This window comes from Ahaetulla prasina, chromosome 15 (assembly GCF_028640845.1).
Source record: "Ahaetulla prasina isolate Xishuangbanna chromosome 15, ASM2864084v1, whole genome shotgun sequence".
Taxonomy (NCBI): Eukaryota; Metazoa; Chordata; class Lepidosauria; order Squamata; family Colubridae; genus Ahaetulla; species Ahaetulla prasina.
In genome coordinates this window covers 1,064,860-1,082,462 of record NC_080553.1, presented here as the reverse complement: position 1 = coordinate 1,082,462, position 17,603 = coordinate 1,064,860, and the positions used below count along the sequence as shown (strand labels likewise).

Sequence of the window (17,603 nt, the reverse complement as noted above, 5' to 3'; positions counted from 1 at the left end):
TTACAGAAATGACATCAAAATTTAGAATGAAATCCACTGGGAGCCATCTCATATAATGCAGATTCTAACCAAAAAGTGTTTTATCAATAGAAGAGAATATTTGCAGCTGAGGGTTGAATTGTGGGGTCCTTGGTGCTCTCTGAGCTTGATGGTTTTCTTGCCGATGTTTCATTACCAAACTAGGTAGCATCATCAGTATTAAAAGGGAGTGGAGTTTGCTCTTATCTTCATATACTAGTGGCTTCACCCTGTCAGTGTTGATCAGTTGCTTCACAAAAAGTGTTTTGATTGGTGCCGGGTCTCTACAGCCTCACACAGAGAAGGGCTATTTTGCACCCCTCCCTCAAATGTTCTTTAAAACACAGAGTTTCCCAGCGTTCCTTTAGGAACCTCCAACATGAAAACTGTGGTTACTCATCCTAAAATGAATCCTCTACCTGGAGCCTCAAAATTTGCTGCTTGCTGGGGAGGTGTGTAGCTAAAAGTCAGTCTACATTTAGTGTACCTCTGACTTTGGGGATATTTCTTCATAACCAAACAATAGTGTATTTTCTGTGCAGTTCACACCCCTTGCTCGCTTGATCTGAATGTCACAAAGCAAAGCCTAGATTTTTTAATTAATCCCCCGCCCTGTTTTGGCTGGCCGAGTGCTGCAGGAGGCTGAATGCTGCCATGTCCCCTGGCCAGACCCACCATGGCCACGCCCACCACGGCCACACCCAGCCAGCCAGTCATTAGGGAAGAGAACCGGTTGTTAAATTATTTGAATCCCACCACTGCGTCTAAGTGGCAGAATGCAACACTGAAAGCCATGCATTGTTTTAATTACAAATTGTTAAATAAGCCACGGTGGTCTAATTCACACAGAACCTTAAGCCATTAATCATGGGTTGCAAAACTCAATTGGATTCACCCACTGGACTGAAGGCACTTATAATGGAGTGAGTGCCTTCACCAGAATGTGCTGATGCCATCGTACACAAGCTGCCTCTATGGCGAAACCACCTCTGGGGACTCTTTTCCCAAAGTAGCTTCATGTTTCCTCCAATGGAAATGAGATCATCTCTGATTCTCCCAAAGAGATCAAAGAACAAGGTCTCAAGCCCCCCACCCCGGCCTGCATTTCCTTTCCAGCCCCATTGCTACAAGCCATTGTATTACTGAATTATACAGTTACCTGGAAGCAAAGTGCCTCTACACTTTTTCAGCAAACCTTCAGGGATGTTTTGGGGAGCCCTTTCACGAGCATTGAGCACCTCAATTTTTCCTGCAGTCCAAAGGAGAACACATTGAAAAATCCACACAGCTTCTAGGGAGGTGATGAATAACAAAATTTACCTAGATTCAAATCTCAAATCTCTTATTTCACTCACAAACCCCACATTCAATCCACATCTAAAGCTATAGTTTTTTGACAGCTTACGCTTCCTTAATTTTCTTAGGATCTTAAAAACCATGATTCAAAGTAGTCAAAAGTGACCAACCATCATTTTTTGAGGAGCAGTACATGCTGCGACATCAATGGTTCCACCTGAAGCCACTTCTTCTCAAGGTTGGATGAACCTACCTGTTGGTGCATCGTAGATGGTGAAAATAACACCTCCACCCAGGCCCATGCTCTGCGGATTCAGGACTGACGTGCACACCAGGGCTGCAATAGCAGCATCTATGGCTGAGCCGCCACGTTTTAAGATGTCCCTGTGGGGCATAAAGAGAACGGAGCATGAAACATCAAAAGCTGACAGCAGATGAGCTTCTTCTGAGAAATTGACTTATATACCAGCCCTCTCTAAGCAGTTTATGGAGTCAACCTATTGCCCGCAACAATTTCATACTGTACATAAATGTTCTCTGCGACCTCATCTCAAGTTATTGTGTTCTCTTTGCTGACGATGTCAAACTATTTAATACCACTAATAATACTTCTACCCTTCAAGAAGACCTTGACTTAATTTCCGATTGATCTAAAACTTGGCAACTCCAAATCTCAACCAGCAAATGCTCAGTCTTACATATTGGAAAAAAGAATCCTAACATCAAGTACAAACTTGATGGACATTACCTAACTGACGATCCCCACCCTGTCAAAGATCTTGGAGTTCTCATATCAAATGACCTTAATGCCAAAGCTCACTGCAACTACATAGCGAAAAGAAGCCCTAAGAGTTGTAAACCTAATTTTACGCAGCTTCTTTTCTAAAAACTCTACACTACTAACTAGAACATAAAAAACATTTGCCAGATCTATTCTTGAATACAGCTCATCCGTCTGGAACCCATACCACATCTCTGTCATAAATACAATAGAACGCATCCAGAAATATTTTACTAGAAGAGTTCTTCGCTCCTCCAAAAACAAGAAAATACCTTATACCACCAGGCTTGAAATCCTGGGATTAGAAAACTTACAACTCCGTCGACTTCGACATGACATGTGTTTAACACACAAAATCATCTATTGCAATATCCTTCCTATAAAAGACTACTTCAGCTTTAATCGAAATATTACAAGAGCAAAAAATAGATTCAAGCTAAATGTCAACCGCTTCAAACTTGATTGCAGAAAATATGACTTCTGTAACAGAGTTGTTAATGCTTGGAACTCATTACCTGACTCTGTGGTCTCTACTCAAAATCCCAAAATCTTCAACCAAAAACTGTCTACTATTGACCTCACCCCATTCCTAAGAGGACCATAAGGGGCGTGCATAAGCGCACAAAAGTGCCTACCGTTCCCTGTCCTATTGTTCCCTTCATCATATCAAATTGATATAGTTGATGCATATTTTTTTTATACATATATGTATATTTTCTTCAAATTATGTTGTTTTATCTATGACAATTGTTTGTGTATACTGTTGTGACGAAAAGGAATAATAAAAAAAAAATTTGGATCCTCATTTTACTGACCTCGGAAGGATGGAAGCAGCAGCAAGATACTGACTGCCTAAAAGGCACAATGATGCCCTTCAACAGGCAGAGGCTAGTGACCAATGGCTGCTGATTAAACTGTGGTGGAGAGCAGGACTTCACCTGAAGACAGCAGATCATCTCTGGGGAGGCAGATGACTTCACAAAGTACATGCAGTTCTCTGTTCCAACCCTTGTGTTCTTGTCCTCAGATTAAGCAAACAGAAGAGCTCAAAGGAGAATTGCAACACAATTCATCAGCAGGAAAGGAAGGGAAGAGGATAGAATGTCTAGACAGCCAGGGATCCTGAGGAATTGCATGCTCAGCTATTGTGGAAAAAGAGAGAGCTCACAAACAGTTGCTGTTACAAGAAATGTGTCCTAAGAGTGGCTGATAATTGCTGATTGTGAGTGAGTGACTGAGTGAAGTCCTGTTTGTTCTTGAGTAAGCAGAGTTGTAGCCTAGAAATATAAGGCAACTAGCTTTTGGAGAGGAAATTCACTGGGCAAACATACTGTACAGGGGCAGCTAATACAACATTTTGTTCATTTGTTTATTCATTTGTATTCCACTTTCTACCTTTATTGTTTTTATAAATGACTAAAGGTGGCGAACATACCTAATACACTTTCCTCCTTCTGTTTTCTCCCCAGCAGCAACCCTGTAAAGTGCACTGGGCTGAGAGAGAGTGACTGGCCCAAAGTTAGAACAAAGTTTGTGAAGACAATGTGTTCAATGATTGTAATAAATTTTCCCTGTGTGTCTTTATTACTATTATTCTTTTCATCCTTCCTAGTAGCTATCTATCCTCTGTTGTAGGCAGAGGAAATACATTACGGAAATCACATTCAATGGAACATTCAATCCTTTTAAGTTAATGAAATGGCCTGAAAATAAGAGAATGTTTGAATGAGTTACTTGTTAAAAGAAACCAAGCATACAGGTCCTGCCCTCTGGAAATGATGGATGGATGGATGGATGGATAGATAGATAGATAAACAGACAGACAGACAGACAGATAGACAGGCAGCTGCTCATCTTCACTTTCTTTGAAGCTCACTAGCAACTGCCATAACCAGGGGGCATCTGGGCAGGGAAGCATGCTGGACGTGGGAAATGATGCTATGGGAAATTGGGGAGTATGGACACTAACAGGAACCAGAGCTGCCAAACAGAGCCATCTGCCAAGCTTCAAGGACGCCAATCCTGGGAAAGGAATTTACACTGGCACCTGAGGCTCTGAGTTCCCAAAACAATGGAACGAGACCTGATTGGACTGCTTGCCTGGGGGGAGGGTTTTGGACATTGAGGATTGCTTTCAATATACGATTTTTCCATGGGTTTTCTTCAGAGCTTGCCTTATTCACGCTGTACTCAGCATCTCTACTAAAAGTACCTTTTCTCTAAAACCTATGGAGTCAAGGATTGTCCTTTCCTAGGGAGTAGCTGGGGCCAGTCTGACAGACATACAGACAAGAGAGAGAGGGGAGGGAGAGGGAGAATATATCATCTGCACACCCAGAGAGACCACTACAAGATGCTCCTGAATCTCCCCCCCCCCCACGATCTTCAAAGGCACATCATCAAATCCTGCCAATGGAAAGGCCCTTCTATGAGGAGCAGACAAGGTCTTCTAAAAGGTCTTTAGAGATGTTACAAAAGATGCTGTCCAGGTCCTGCAAGTAGTTTGTCACAACTGAGGTCTCAATTGAGTTTTGCTATATCTCAGCCAGGGCTTTTTCTGGATCAAGATGAACAGAGGCCAGGTAGCCATAATATCAACAATATTGGTAAATATCCGCTTCTATGGATGTATGAAGTGTAAAAGAGAATAGAATAGAATAGAATAGAATAGAATAGAATTTTTTATTGGTCAAGTGTGATTGGACACACAAAGAATTTGTCTTGGTGCATAAAAAAAAATCCCTCTGGCGAAAAAACAAAACTGGCTATGTAGCCAACTTTAAAAACCACTAAAAAAATATATGCCACCAAATAAAGACTGAATGCACCAATTACCCCATCAAACAAGAAGAAGACCTTCTGTGCATAAAATCCAATCATGCTTTCTATAATTTTGTAAACAACAAATTTAAAGACTCGAGATCCATCCCACCCCTAAAAGGATCTAACGGTAAAGAATGTAATGATGAAACAGTTAAAGCAAACCTCTTTAACACATTCTTCGGCTCAGTCTTTGTTAACAGTAATGGCTCATACCCAAAATTCCCCAGTCGTACCAACAATGATTACGACGATCTAACACAAATAGATTTCACAGAAGATAATGTTGAAAAGGCCTTTCGCAGACTGAAACCATCTCTATCTATTGGACCTGATGGTCTATGTGCATACTTCTTAAAAAAGCTTTCCACCGTTGTAGCAAAACCCCTAAGCATAATCTTTGAAAAATATTTCAGGACCAGCTCCCTTCCCAAACTAAGGTCACTAGCCACGGTCATCCCTGTCTTCAAAAAAGGAGACCCCAGTCTAGTTGAAAATTACAGACCAATTTCTTTATGCTGCCTCACCTGCAAAGCAATGGAATCAATCATCAACCAATCCATCACCCTCCACCTTGAAACAAACAACCTACTCTCCAATAAACAATTTCAGAAAAAAATTATCCTGTAATTTACAACTTCTTCACTGAAAAACATATGGACTACAAATCTTGATCAGGACAAAGCAATAGATGCAATTTACATAGACTTCTGTAAACCTTTTGACTCAGTGGTACATGACAAGCTTCTTTTAAAACTAAAATCCTATGGCATCTGGGCAGGGAAGCGTGCTGGACGTGGGAAATGATGCTATGGGAAATTGGGGAGTATGGACACTAACAGGAACCAGAGCTGCCAAACAGAGCCATCTGCCAAGCTTCAAGGACGACAATCCTGGGAAAGGAATTTACACTGGCACCTGAGGCTCTGAGTTCCCAAAACAATGGAACGAGACCTGATTGGACTGCTTGCCTGGGGGGAGGGTTTTGGACATTGAGGATTGCTTTCAATATACGATTTTTCCATGGGTTTTCTTCAGAGTTTGCCTTATCCACGCTGTACTCAGCATCTCTACTAAAAGTACCTTTTCTCTAAAACCTATGGAGTCAAGGATTGTCCTTTCCTAGGGAGTAGCTGGGGCCAGTCTGACAGACATACAGACAAGAGAGAGAGGGGAGGGAGAGGGAGAATATATCATCTGCACACCCAGAGAGACCACTACAAGATGCTCCTGAATCTCCCCCCCCCATGATCTTCAAAGGCACATCATCAAATCCTGCCAATGGAAAGGCCCTTCTATGAGGAGCAGACAAGGTCTTCTAAAAGGTCTTTAGAGATGTTACAAAAGATGCTGTCCAGGTCCTGCAAGTAGTTTGTCACAACTGAGGTCTCAATTGAGTTTTGCTATATCTCAGCCAGGGCTTTTTCTGGATCAAGATGAACAGAGGCCAGGTAGCCATAATATCAACAATATTGGTAAATATCCGCTTCTATGGATGGATGAAGTGTAAAAGAGAATAGAATAGAATAGAATAGAATAGAATTTTTTATTGGTCAAGTGTGATTGGACACACAAAGAATTTGTCTTGGTGCATAAAAAAAAATCCCTCTGGCGAAAAAACAAAACTGGCTATGTAGCCAACTTTAAAAACCACTAAAAAAATATATGCCACCAAATAAAGACTGAATGCACCAATTACCACATCAAACAAGAAGAAGACCTTCTGTGCATAAAATCCAATCGTGCTTTCTATAATTTTGTAAACAACAAATTTAAAGACTCGAGATCCATCCCACCCCTAAAAGGATCTAACGGTAAAGAATGTAATGATGAAACAGTTAAAGCAAAGCTCTTTAACACATTCTTCGGCTCAGTCTTTGTTAACAATAATGGCTCATACCCAAAATTCCCCAGTCGTACCAACAATGATTACGACGATCTAACACAAATAGATTTCACAGAAGATAATGTTGAAAAGGCCTTTCGCAGACTGAAACCATCTCTATCTATTGGACCTGATGGTCTATGTGCATACTTCTTAAAAAAGCTTTCCACTGTTATAGCAAAACCCCTAAGCATAATCTTTGAAAAATCTTTCAGGACCAGCTCCCTTCCCAAACTATTGTCACTAGCTACGGTCATCCCTGTCTTCAAAAAAGGAGACCCCAGCCTAGTTGAAAATTACAGATCAATTTCTTTATGCTGCGTCACCTGCAAAGTAATGGAATCAACCATCAACCAATCCATCACCCTCCACCTTGAAACAAACAACCTACTTTCTAATAAACAATTTGGTTTTAGAAAAAAATTATCCTGTAATTTACAACTTCTTCACTGCAAAAACATATGGACTACAAATCTTGATCAGGGCAAAGCAATAGATGCAATTTACATAGACTTCTGTAAAGCTTTTGACTCAGTTGTACATGACAAACTTCTTCTAAAACTAAAATCCTACGGCATCTCCGGACCCCTCCATAATTGGATAACAGCGTTCCTGTCAAACAGACAACTAGTAGTCAAAATAGGCAATACCCTATCAAATCCCGCTCATGTCAATAGCGCTGTCCCCCGAGGCAACGTTCTAGGACCAACACTCTTCATATTATACATTAACAACCTCTGTGACCATATTATAAGTAATTGTGTTCTCTTCACCGATGATGTTAAACTATTTAACACTACCAACAATGCGGCTACCCTTCAAAAAGACCTTGACTTTGTGTCGGAATGGTCAAAAATTTGGCAATTCCAAATCTCTACCAGCAAATGCTCTGTCTTACTCATTGGAAAAAAGAATCAGAACACTAAATACAAGCTTGATGGAAATTAGTTTGTAGATGACCCTCACCATGTCAAAGACCTTGGAGTTTTCATATCAAACGATGTAAGTGCTAAAGCCCACTGCAACTACATCGCCAAAAAGGCTTTAAGAGTTGTAAACTTAATCTTGCGTAGCTTCTTCTCCAGAAAGGTTACACTATTAACCAGAACATACAAAACATTTGCTAGACCAATTCTCGAATACAGCTCGCCTGTCTGGAACCCACACCTTATTTCGGACATTAATACAATTGAGCGTGTCCAGAAATGTTTTACAAGAAGAGTTCTCCACTCCTCTGATCACAACAAAATACCTTATGCCACCAGACTTGAAATCCTGGGTTTAGAAAATTTAGAACTCCGCTGCCTTCACCATGACCTGAGTATAACTCATAAAATCATCTGCTACAACGTCCTTTCTGTCAAAGACTACTTCAGCTTCAATCGCAACAATACACGAGCACACAATAGATTTAAACTTAATGTGAACTACTCCAATCTTGATTGTAGAAAATATGATTTCAGTAACAGAGTTGTTAATGCCTGGAATGCAGTACCTGACTCTGTGGTCTCTTCCTGAAATCCCCAAAGCTTTAGAATAGAATAGAATAGAATTTTATTGGCCAAGTGTGATTGGACACACAAGGAATTTGTCTTGGTGCATATGCTCTCAGTGTACATAAAAGAAAAGATACGTTCATCAAGGTACAACATTTACAACACAATTGATGATCAATATATCAATATAAATCATAAGGATTGCCAGCAACAAGTTATAGTCATACAGTCATAAGTGGAAAGAGATTGGTGATGGGAACTATGAAACGATTAATAGTAGTGCAGATTCAGTAAATAGTCTGACAGTGTTGAGGGAATTATTTGTTTAGCAGAGTGATGGCCTTCAGGAAAAAACTGTTCTTGTGTCTAGTTGTTCTGGTGTGCAGTGCTCTATAGCGTCGTTTTGAGGGTAGGAGTTGAAACAGTTTATGTCCAGGATGCGAGGGATCTGCAAATATTTTCACGGCCCTCTTCTTGATTCGTGCAGTATACAGGTCCTCAATGGAAGGCAAGTTGGTAGCAATTATTTTTTCTGTAGTTCTAATTATCCTCTGAAGTCTGTGTTTTTCTTGTTGGGTTGCAGAACCGAACCAGACAGTTATAGAGGTGCAAATGACAGACTCAATAATTCCTCTGTAGAATTGGATCAGCAGCTCCTTGGGCAGTTTGAGCTTACTGAGTTGGCGCAGAAAGTACATTCTTTGTTGTCCTTTTTTAATTATGTTTTTGATGTTAGCTGTCCATTTGAGATCTTGCGATATGATAGAACCCAGAAATTTGAAGGTTTCTACTGTTGATACTGTGTTGTCAAGTATTGTGAGAGGTGGAAGTATGGAAGGGTTTTTCCTAAAGTCTACCACCATTTCTACGGTTTTGAGTGTGTTCAGTTCCAGATTGTTTTGGTTGCACCACAAGGCTAGTCGTTCGACCTCTCGTCTATATGCGGATTCGTCATTGTCTCGAATGAGACCAATCACTGTTGTGTCATCTGCGAACTTCAGTAGCTTAACAAATGGATCATTGGAGATGCAGTCGTTGGTATACAGAGAAAAGAGAAGTGGGGAGAGCACACAGCCTTGGGGGGGCCCTGTGCTAATTGTACAGGTATTTGATGTGATCTTGCTTAGCTTCACCTGCTGCTTCCTGTTTGTTAGGAAGCTTGTGATCCACTTACAAGTCTGTTCCGGTACCTGTAGCTGGTTTAGCTTAGTTAGAAGAATGTCTGGAATGATGGTATTGAATGCTGAACTAAAGTCTACAAATAGGACCCTTGCATAGGTCTTTGGAGACTCAAGATGTTGTAGGATGTAGTGCAGAGCCATATTAACAGCATCATCTGTTGATCTATTTGCTCGGTATGCAAATTGCAAGGGGTCTAAGAGCGGATTCGTGATGGTTTTCAGGTAGGAAAGCACTAGCCTTTCAAAGGTTTTCATGACTACAGATGTTAGAGCAACTGGTCTGTAGTCATTCAGTTCCTTGATGGTGGGCTTCTTCGGCACTGGGATGATGGTAGAGTGTTTGAAGCAAGAAGGAACATAGCACATCTCTAGTGATTAACCAAAGACTATCTACTATTGACCTCACTCCATTCCTAAGAGGTCTGTAAGGGGCATGCATAAGAGCACCAGCGTGCCTACCGTTCCTGTCCTAATGTTCCCTTTGATTGTATCCAATTCGTATGGTTATTTCATGCTTATACTTACATAAACTGTTGTGTTTGACAAATAAATAAATAAATAAATAAAATATGCTCTCAGTGTACATAAAAGAAAAGATGGTAATGAAGGAATGACAGATGTGAAACTAATACTACAGAAATAGCAGCATCATAAACATTGGATTAGAAACAATGTAAAAGACAAGACAGAGAAGGCATTTAAAGTGGAAAAAGTGACTGGCCAAGAGAATGACCCAGACAGGATTTGGATATACAAAAGCAGCAAACTGATTGAAGTTTTCAAACTTAAAGGGGAAATACAATGACAAACCATGAGAATGACTTGGATAATATCTTTTCATTGGATTTGCAAAAGAGGATTGTTGAAGCCTTGAAGAATGGAATGGGATTTATGTGATGGGATAAAGGGGGACCTCTGGTGGCTCAGCAGACTAAGTCTGTCTGTTATTAACACAGCTGCTTGGAATTACTGCAAGTTCAAGTCCCACCAGGCCCAAGGTTGACTCAACCTTCCATCCTTTATAAGGTAGGTAAAATGAGGACCCAGATTGTTGGGGGCAATAAGTTGACTTTGTATATAATATACAAAAAAGGGATGAAGACTATTGCTTAACACATTGTAAGCCACCATGAGTCTTCAGAGAAGGGCGGGGTATAAATTCAAACAAAAAAAACAAAACAAAACAAAAAAGAATTGAAGAGAGATCAAATCTTCTGACAATATTTGAATTCAATGGTGAAAAAAGTAAGATTCTACATTTAGGCAAGAAAAACCAAATGCAGTATATGTGGTACCTTGCTCAATGGTAGTAACTGTGAGAGGGATCTTGGAGTCCTAGTGGACAACCATTTAAATAGGAGCCAGCCGTGTGCAGCAGCTGTCAAAAAAGCCAACACAGTTCTGGGCTGCATAAACAGAGGGATAGAATCAAGATCACGTGAAGTGTTAGTGCCACTTTATAATGCCTTGGTAAGGCCACACTTGGAATACTGCATCCAGTTTTGGTCGCCACGATGTAAAAAAGATGTTGAGACTCTAGAAAGAGTGCAGAGAAGAGCAACAAAGATGATTTGGGGACTGGAGGCTAAAACATATAAAGAACGGTTGCAGGAACTGGGTATGTCTAGTTTAATGAAAAGAAGGACTAGGGGAGTTGTGATAGCAGTGTTCCAATACCTCAGGGTTTGCTACAAAGAAGAGGGAGTCAAGCTATTCTCCAAAGCACCTGAGGGTAGGACAAGAAGCAATAGATGGAAACTAATCAAGGAGAGAAGCAACTTTGAACTAAGGAGAAATTTCCTGACAGTTAGAACAATTAATCAGTGGAACAACTTGACTACAGAAGTTGTGAATGCTCCAACACTGGAAATTTTTAAGAAGATGTTGGATAACCATTTGTCTGAAGTGGTGTAGGGTTTCCTGCCTAACCAGGGGGTTGGACTAGAAGACCTCCAAGGTCCCTTCCAACTCTGTTATTCTATTCTATTCTATTCTATTCTATTCTATTCTATTCTATTCAGAATTAAGATTTTCAGAGATAAAAGGAAGAAATTATAAATTGTTTTTTTAAAACAATTTTTATTAGACTTTTAACTTTTAAAAACAAAATAAATAAAAATAAAATATGCTCTCAGTGTACATAAAAGAAAAGATGGTAATGAAGGAATGACAGATGTGAAACTAATACTACAGAAATAGCAGCATCATAAACATTGGATTAGAAACAATGTAAAAGACAAGACAGAGAAGGCATTTAAAGTGGAAAAAGTGACTGGCCAAGAGAATGACCCAGACAGGATTTGGATATACAAAAGCAGCAAACTGATTGAAGTTTTCAAACTTAAAGGGGAAATACAATGACAAACCACGAGAATGACTTGGATAATATCTTTTCATTGGATTTGCAAAAGAGGATTGTTGAAGCCTTGAAGAATGGAATGGGATTTATGTGATGGGATAAAGGGGGACCTCTGGTGGCTCAGCAGACTAAGTCTGTCTGTTATTAACACAGCTGCTTGGAATTACTGCAAGTTCAAGTCCCACCAGGCCCAAGGTTGACTCAACCTTCCATCCTTTATAAGGTATGTAAAATGAGGACCCAGATTGTTGGGGGCAATAAGTTGACTTTGTATATAATATACAAAAAAGGGATGAAGACTATTGCTTAACACATTGTAAGCCACCATGAGTCTTCAGAGAAGGGCGGGGTATAAATTCAAACAAAAAAAAACAAAACAAAAAAAACAAGAATTGAAGAGAGATCAAATCTTCTGACAATATTTGAATTCAATGGTGAAAAAAGTAAGATTCTACATTTAGGCAAGAAAAACCAAATGCAGTATATGTGGTACCTTGCTCAATGGTAGTAACTGTGAGATGGATCTTGGAGTCCTAGTGGACAACCATTTAAATAGGAGCCAGCTGTGTGCAGCAGCTGCCAAAAAAGCCAACACAGTTCTGGGCTGCATAAACAGAGGGATAGAATCAAGATCACGTGAAGTGTTAATGCCACTTTATAATGCCTTGGTAAGGTCACACTTGGAATACTGCATCCAGTTTTGGTCGCCACGATGTAAAAAAGATGTTGAGACTCTAGAAAGAGTGCAGAGAAGAGCAACAAAGATGATTTGGGGACTGGAGGCTAAAACATATGAAGAACGGTTGCAGGAACTGGGTATGTCTAGTTTAATGAAAAGAAGGATTAGGGGAGTTGTGATAGCAGTGTTCCAATACCTCAGGGTTTGCTACAAAGAGGGAGTCAAGCTATTCTCCAAAGCACCTGAGGGTAGGACAAGAAGCAATAGATGGAAACTAATCAAGGAGAGAAGCAACTTTGAACTAAGGAGAAATTTCCTGACAGTTAGGACAATTAATCAGTGGAACAACTTGACTACAGAAGTTGTGAATGCTCTAACACTGGAAATTTTTAAGAAGATGTTGGATAACCATTTGTCTGAAGTGGTGTAGGGTTTCCTGCCTAACCAGGGGGTTGGACTAGAAGATCTCCAAGGTCCCTTCCAACTCTGTTATTCAATTCTATTCTATTCTGTTCTATTCTATTCTATTCAGAATTAAGATTTTCAGAGATAAAAGGAAGAAATTATAAATTGTTTTTTTAAAACAATTTTTATTAGACTTTTAACTTTTAAAAACAAAATAAATAAAAATAAAAACAAAAACAAAAACACATTAAAAACATGTAACAGACATAACATTACATCATGTATTATTTTACAGCTTGCTGTATCGACATAGATATATATTCTCTGTTCTTATTCAATCGTTCCTCTATATTTACATTGGTATCTATTTACCAGGCCATCATTATCCGGTTAACACTATTCAGTAACTTACACTTCCTAGTTTTAACTTAATTAGATTAACATTCCGATTTATTATTTTGATTTCTTTTGTTTAACCAATCATATAATTTGTTCCACACTTTGTAGTATTCCGACTCTTCCCTTTCCTTAAATTCCAGCGTCATCTTGTCCATTTCTGCACATTGTAAGATTTTTTGAATTATTATTTCATCTCCTGGTACATTGTTTTGTTTCCATCTATATGCAACATTAATCCTTGCTGCCGTTAATATATGAAGTATTAGATATTGCAAAGATTTATCTATTCTTGGATTAATTATTCCTAATAAGTAAAGTTCCGGTTTAAATTCCATTTTTAATTGGGTAGATCCCTCTAACCAATTTTTAATTTTTTGCCAAATTTTTTTTATCTTGGGGCACATCCACCAGATATGGTAGTATGTGCCTAACTTGTACCCACATCTCCAACAATTCGGTGGTAAATTTGGGAACATTTTGGCCAATCTCGCTGGTGCCAAGTGTCATCTATGGAACATTCTGTACAAATTTTCTTTATAGGCTACTGCTATTGTTAATTTATAGTTTCTATCCTAAAATTTGTCCCACTTTTCTAATTCTATATTGTGCCCAAAATTTTTGCCCAACAGATCATCGTTTCTTTTACTGTTTCATCTTCCATTTTGTATTTTAAGAGGAAATTGTAAAATTTTGTGATCATTTCCCCCCGCCCCCTGATCCTAATAAAATTTTGTCTATATCCAATTGTTCTCTACGTATGCCATATTGCTCTTGGTCTTTTTTGAATCTGGTTTTTATTTGTAGATACGGCCACCATTCCATGTTTAGTCGTTGTTTCAAATCTTGGATTGATTTTAATTCCCCTTTTTCATTGAGTAGCTCTGCATATCTTATTATTTTACTCAAATCCGTGATATTTGGGTGTAATATTGATTCCATAGTTGATAGCCAAATTGGGACTTTTGTATAGTGATCCTTCTTAATTTTCTCCCAAACTTGTAAAAGAGCATTTCTTAACAAGTATCTTTGAAAATATGTATGAGATTTATTTTTCCCGTCCCAGAGAAAACTGCCATGGCCTTCTATCATTAGTACTCATTTATTTTGTAGCTGGATCCATTCTTTAAGCCATGTTAGCCTTGCAGCCTGATAATAGAGCTCCCAATTTGGGAGACTAAAGCCGCCTCTACTTCTACTATCTTGCAATATTTTAAATTTAATGCGAGGTTTCTTCCCTGACCAAATGAATTTTGATGTGATTTTATTTAATTGTTTGAAGAAATTTTTCTCTAATTTAATCGGTATAATTTGAAACAAATATAACAATCTGGGTAGTATGTTCATCTTTATCATTGAAATTCTACCAATCAACGATATTTGCAATTTGGACCAAGTTTCTAAATCCTTTTGAATTTTTTGTAGCAGTGTGTCATAGTTACCTTTTTTTATTGTGGTGCATTTTGCCGATACCTGTATTCCTAAATATTTAATTTTTTTGACTCTCGAAATCCCCACTTTCTCCTCTAATTTCTCAGTTTGTTTATTTGTTAGGTTTTTGGTCAACATTTTAGTTTTGTCCTTGTTTATTTTGAGTCCTGCCACCTTACCAAATTGGTTTATGTCTTCGAACAGTAATTGTCCGGATTCTAGGGGCTCCTCAATAATGAATACCAGATCATCGGCAAATGCTTGGACTTTGTGTTCCTGTGATTTAATTTTTAACCCTCTTATTTCTGAATTTTCTCTAATTTGTGACGTTAATATTTCTATGGCTAGAATAAATAATAAAGGGGACAGAAGGCATCCCTGTCGTACTCCTTTTTCTATATTAAAGCTTTCCGTATATTCACCATTTATAATTATTTTTGCTCTGGGTAGAATAAATTGCTCTAATCATTTCTATAAAGTTTTTCCCCAATTCATTTCTATTAATTGGTTGATCATAAAGTCCCAGTTCAGGTTATTGAAAGCTTTCTGCGTGTCTAAGAATATCAGAGTTATTTGCTTCTCTGGGTGAGCTTCATAATATTCAAGTACATTTATGGTGGTTCTCATGTTATTTTTGATGTATCTGTTGGGCAAAAAACCATTTTGATCTGATTTAATAATTTTGTTTAATATACCTTTAATCCTCTCTGCTATTATGGCCATAAGTAACTTATAAACGACATTTAACAGCAAGATTGGCCTATAGTTCTGAATCTTCTGTTTTTCAGTATTGCTTTTGGGGATAAGTGTTATTAAAGCTTCCGTCCAGGATTCTGGTATCTTTGCATTCTCTAATACTTCACTATATGTTTGTAATAATAAATTATCTAATAATTCTTGAATTTATTTATTTATTTATTTATTTGTCAAACACAACAGTATATATAAGTATAAGCATGAAATAACCATACGAATTGGATACAATCAAAGGGAATATTAGGACAGGAACGGTAGGCACGCTGGTGCTCTTATGCACACCCCTTACAGACCTCTTAGGAATGGGGAGAGGTCAACAGTAGATAGTCTTTGGTTAAAACTTTGGGGATTTCGGGAAGAGACCACAGAGTCAGGTACTGCATTCCAGGCATTAACAACTCTGTTACTGAAGTCATATTTTCTACAATCAAGATTGGAGCGGTTCACATTAAGTTTAAATCTATTGTGTGCTCGTGTATTGTTGCGATTGAAGCTGAAGTAGTCTTTGACAGGATGGACGTTGTAGCAGATGATTTTATGAGTTATACTCAGGTCATGGCAAAGGCGGTGGAATTCTAAATTTTCTAAACCCAGGATTTCAAGTCTGGTGGCATAAGGTATTTTGTTGTGATCAGAGGAGTGGAGAACTCTTCTTGTAAAACATTTCTGGACACGCTCAATTGTATTAATGTCCGAAATGAGGTGTGGGTTCCAGACAGGCGAGCTGTATTCAAGAATTGGTCTAGCAAATGTTTTGTATGCTCTGGTTAGTAGTGTAACTTCTGGAGAAGAAGCTACGCAAGATTAAGTTTACAACTCTTAAAGCCTTTTTGGCGATGTAGTTGCAGTGGGCTTTGGCATTTACATCGTTTGATATGAAAACTCCAAGGTCTTTGACGGGGTGAGGGTCATCTACAAGCTAATGTCCATCAAGCTTGTATTTAGTGTTCTGATTCTTTTTTCCAATGTGTAAGACAGAGCATTTGCTGGTAGAGATTTGGAGTTGCCAAATTTTTGACCATTCCGACACAAAGTCAAGGTCTAAATTCCTTATAAAATTCTGCCGGGATTCCATCTGGGCCTTGTTATTTTTTTGTTTTTGTATTGCCCTTTTCAACTCAGTTGTTGTTATTTTCCCATTTAATATTTCTTTAGTTAGATCTGATATAATTGGGTGACGCCTCTCTCTTAAATATCTCTTAATATCATTTTCATCTATTTTTCCTTGTCCGTACAGGGCTTGAGAGTAGTTTGTCGCTATGGTTTTTATTTTGTCATTCTGAAAATGTACTGTCCCTTCTTCATCTTATTTTTATTTTATTTATTTTATTTATTAAACTTATATACCACACCATCTCCCATAGGACTCAGGGCGGTTCACAGGCATATTAAAACAATATAAAACAATATAATAAATAGACTTTTAAAACCCAGATTAAAACTAAATATTATCAAGGCCTGATCACTAAAACAATAAGAACCAATAAAACCCCCGTTAAAATTTGTTTAAATCTTCTAGATTGCGTATTAATTTCTTTTCCTTTTCTTTTTTTAATCTGTGAGCAAGCCATCTACCCGGTTTGTTGGCGTTTTCGAAATAGTTTTGTCTGCTCTAATCTTTTGCGCCACTTCTTCTTGTGTAATTAAATTTAATTTGTGTTTGGTAATTTCTTTCTGTTCTTTGATTTCCTGATTTAAGGGTTGTTCTTGTAATTTAAGTTCTAATTTTCCCAGTTTTTCCTGAAGGTCTGTGTATTTCCTCTTTTTATTTTTATTTCTTCAGGCTGCATATGCAGTAGATATACCCCTCGCATATGCTTTTAGTGTGTCCCATAGGTTTTGAGTGGTAGTTTGTTTGTTCCAATTTTCTTTTAAATATAATTCTAATTCTTTTTTTACATATGTAATATAACTTTTTTCTTTAATCACCCTCTGGTTCACGGTCCACCTCCCTTTCTTCTTTATTTCTCCTTTCCATTTAATTTTTATTGGACTGTGGTCTGCCCAGATGCTCGCTGTAATTTCTAATTCCAATATTTCTTTTGCTGTTTCCGGATGCATCCATCCCATGTCTATTCTGGACCACGATTGTTGGGGATT

General features: G+C 38.3%; 1 protein-coding gene across 1 annotated transcript in view; it reads right to left on the bottom strand.

The window, feature by feature from the left end:
• Positions 1-17,603, bottom strand: part of GGT5 (gamma-glutamyltransferase 5) — a 43,371-nt gene that overhangs the window by 21,752 nt on the left and 4,016 nt on the right. Inside the window, exons 2-3 of the mRNA XM_058158276.1 lie at positions 1,568-1,698; positions 1,178-1,267 (exon numbers count right to left, since the gene is read on the bottom strand). Of these exons, the coding sequence (XP_058014259.1) occupies positions 1,178-1,267; positions 1,568-1,698 (221 nt within the window). The remainder of the gene's footprint in view (positions 1-1,177; positions 1,268-1,567; positions 1,699-17,603) is intronic.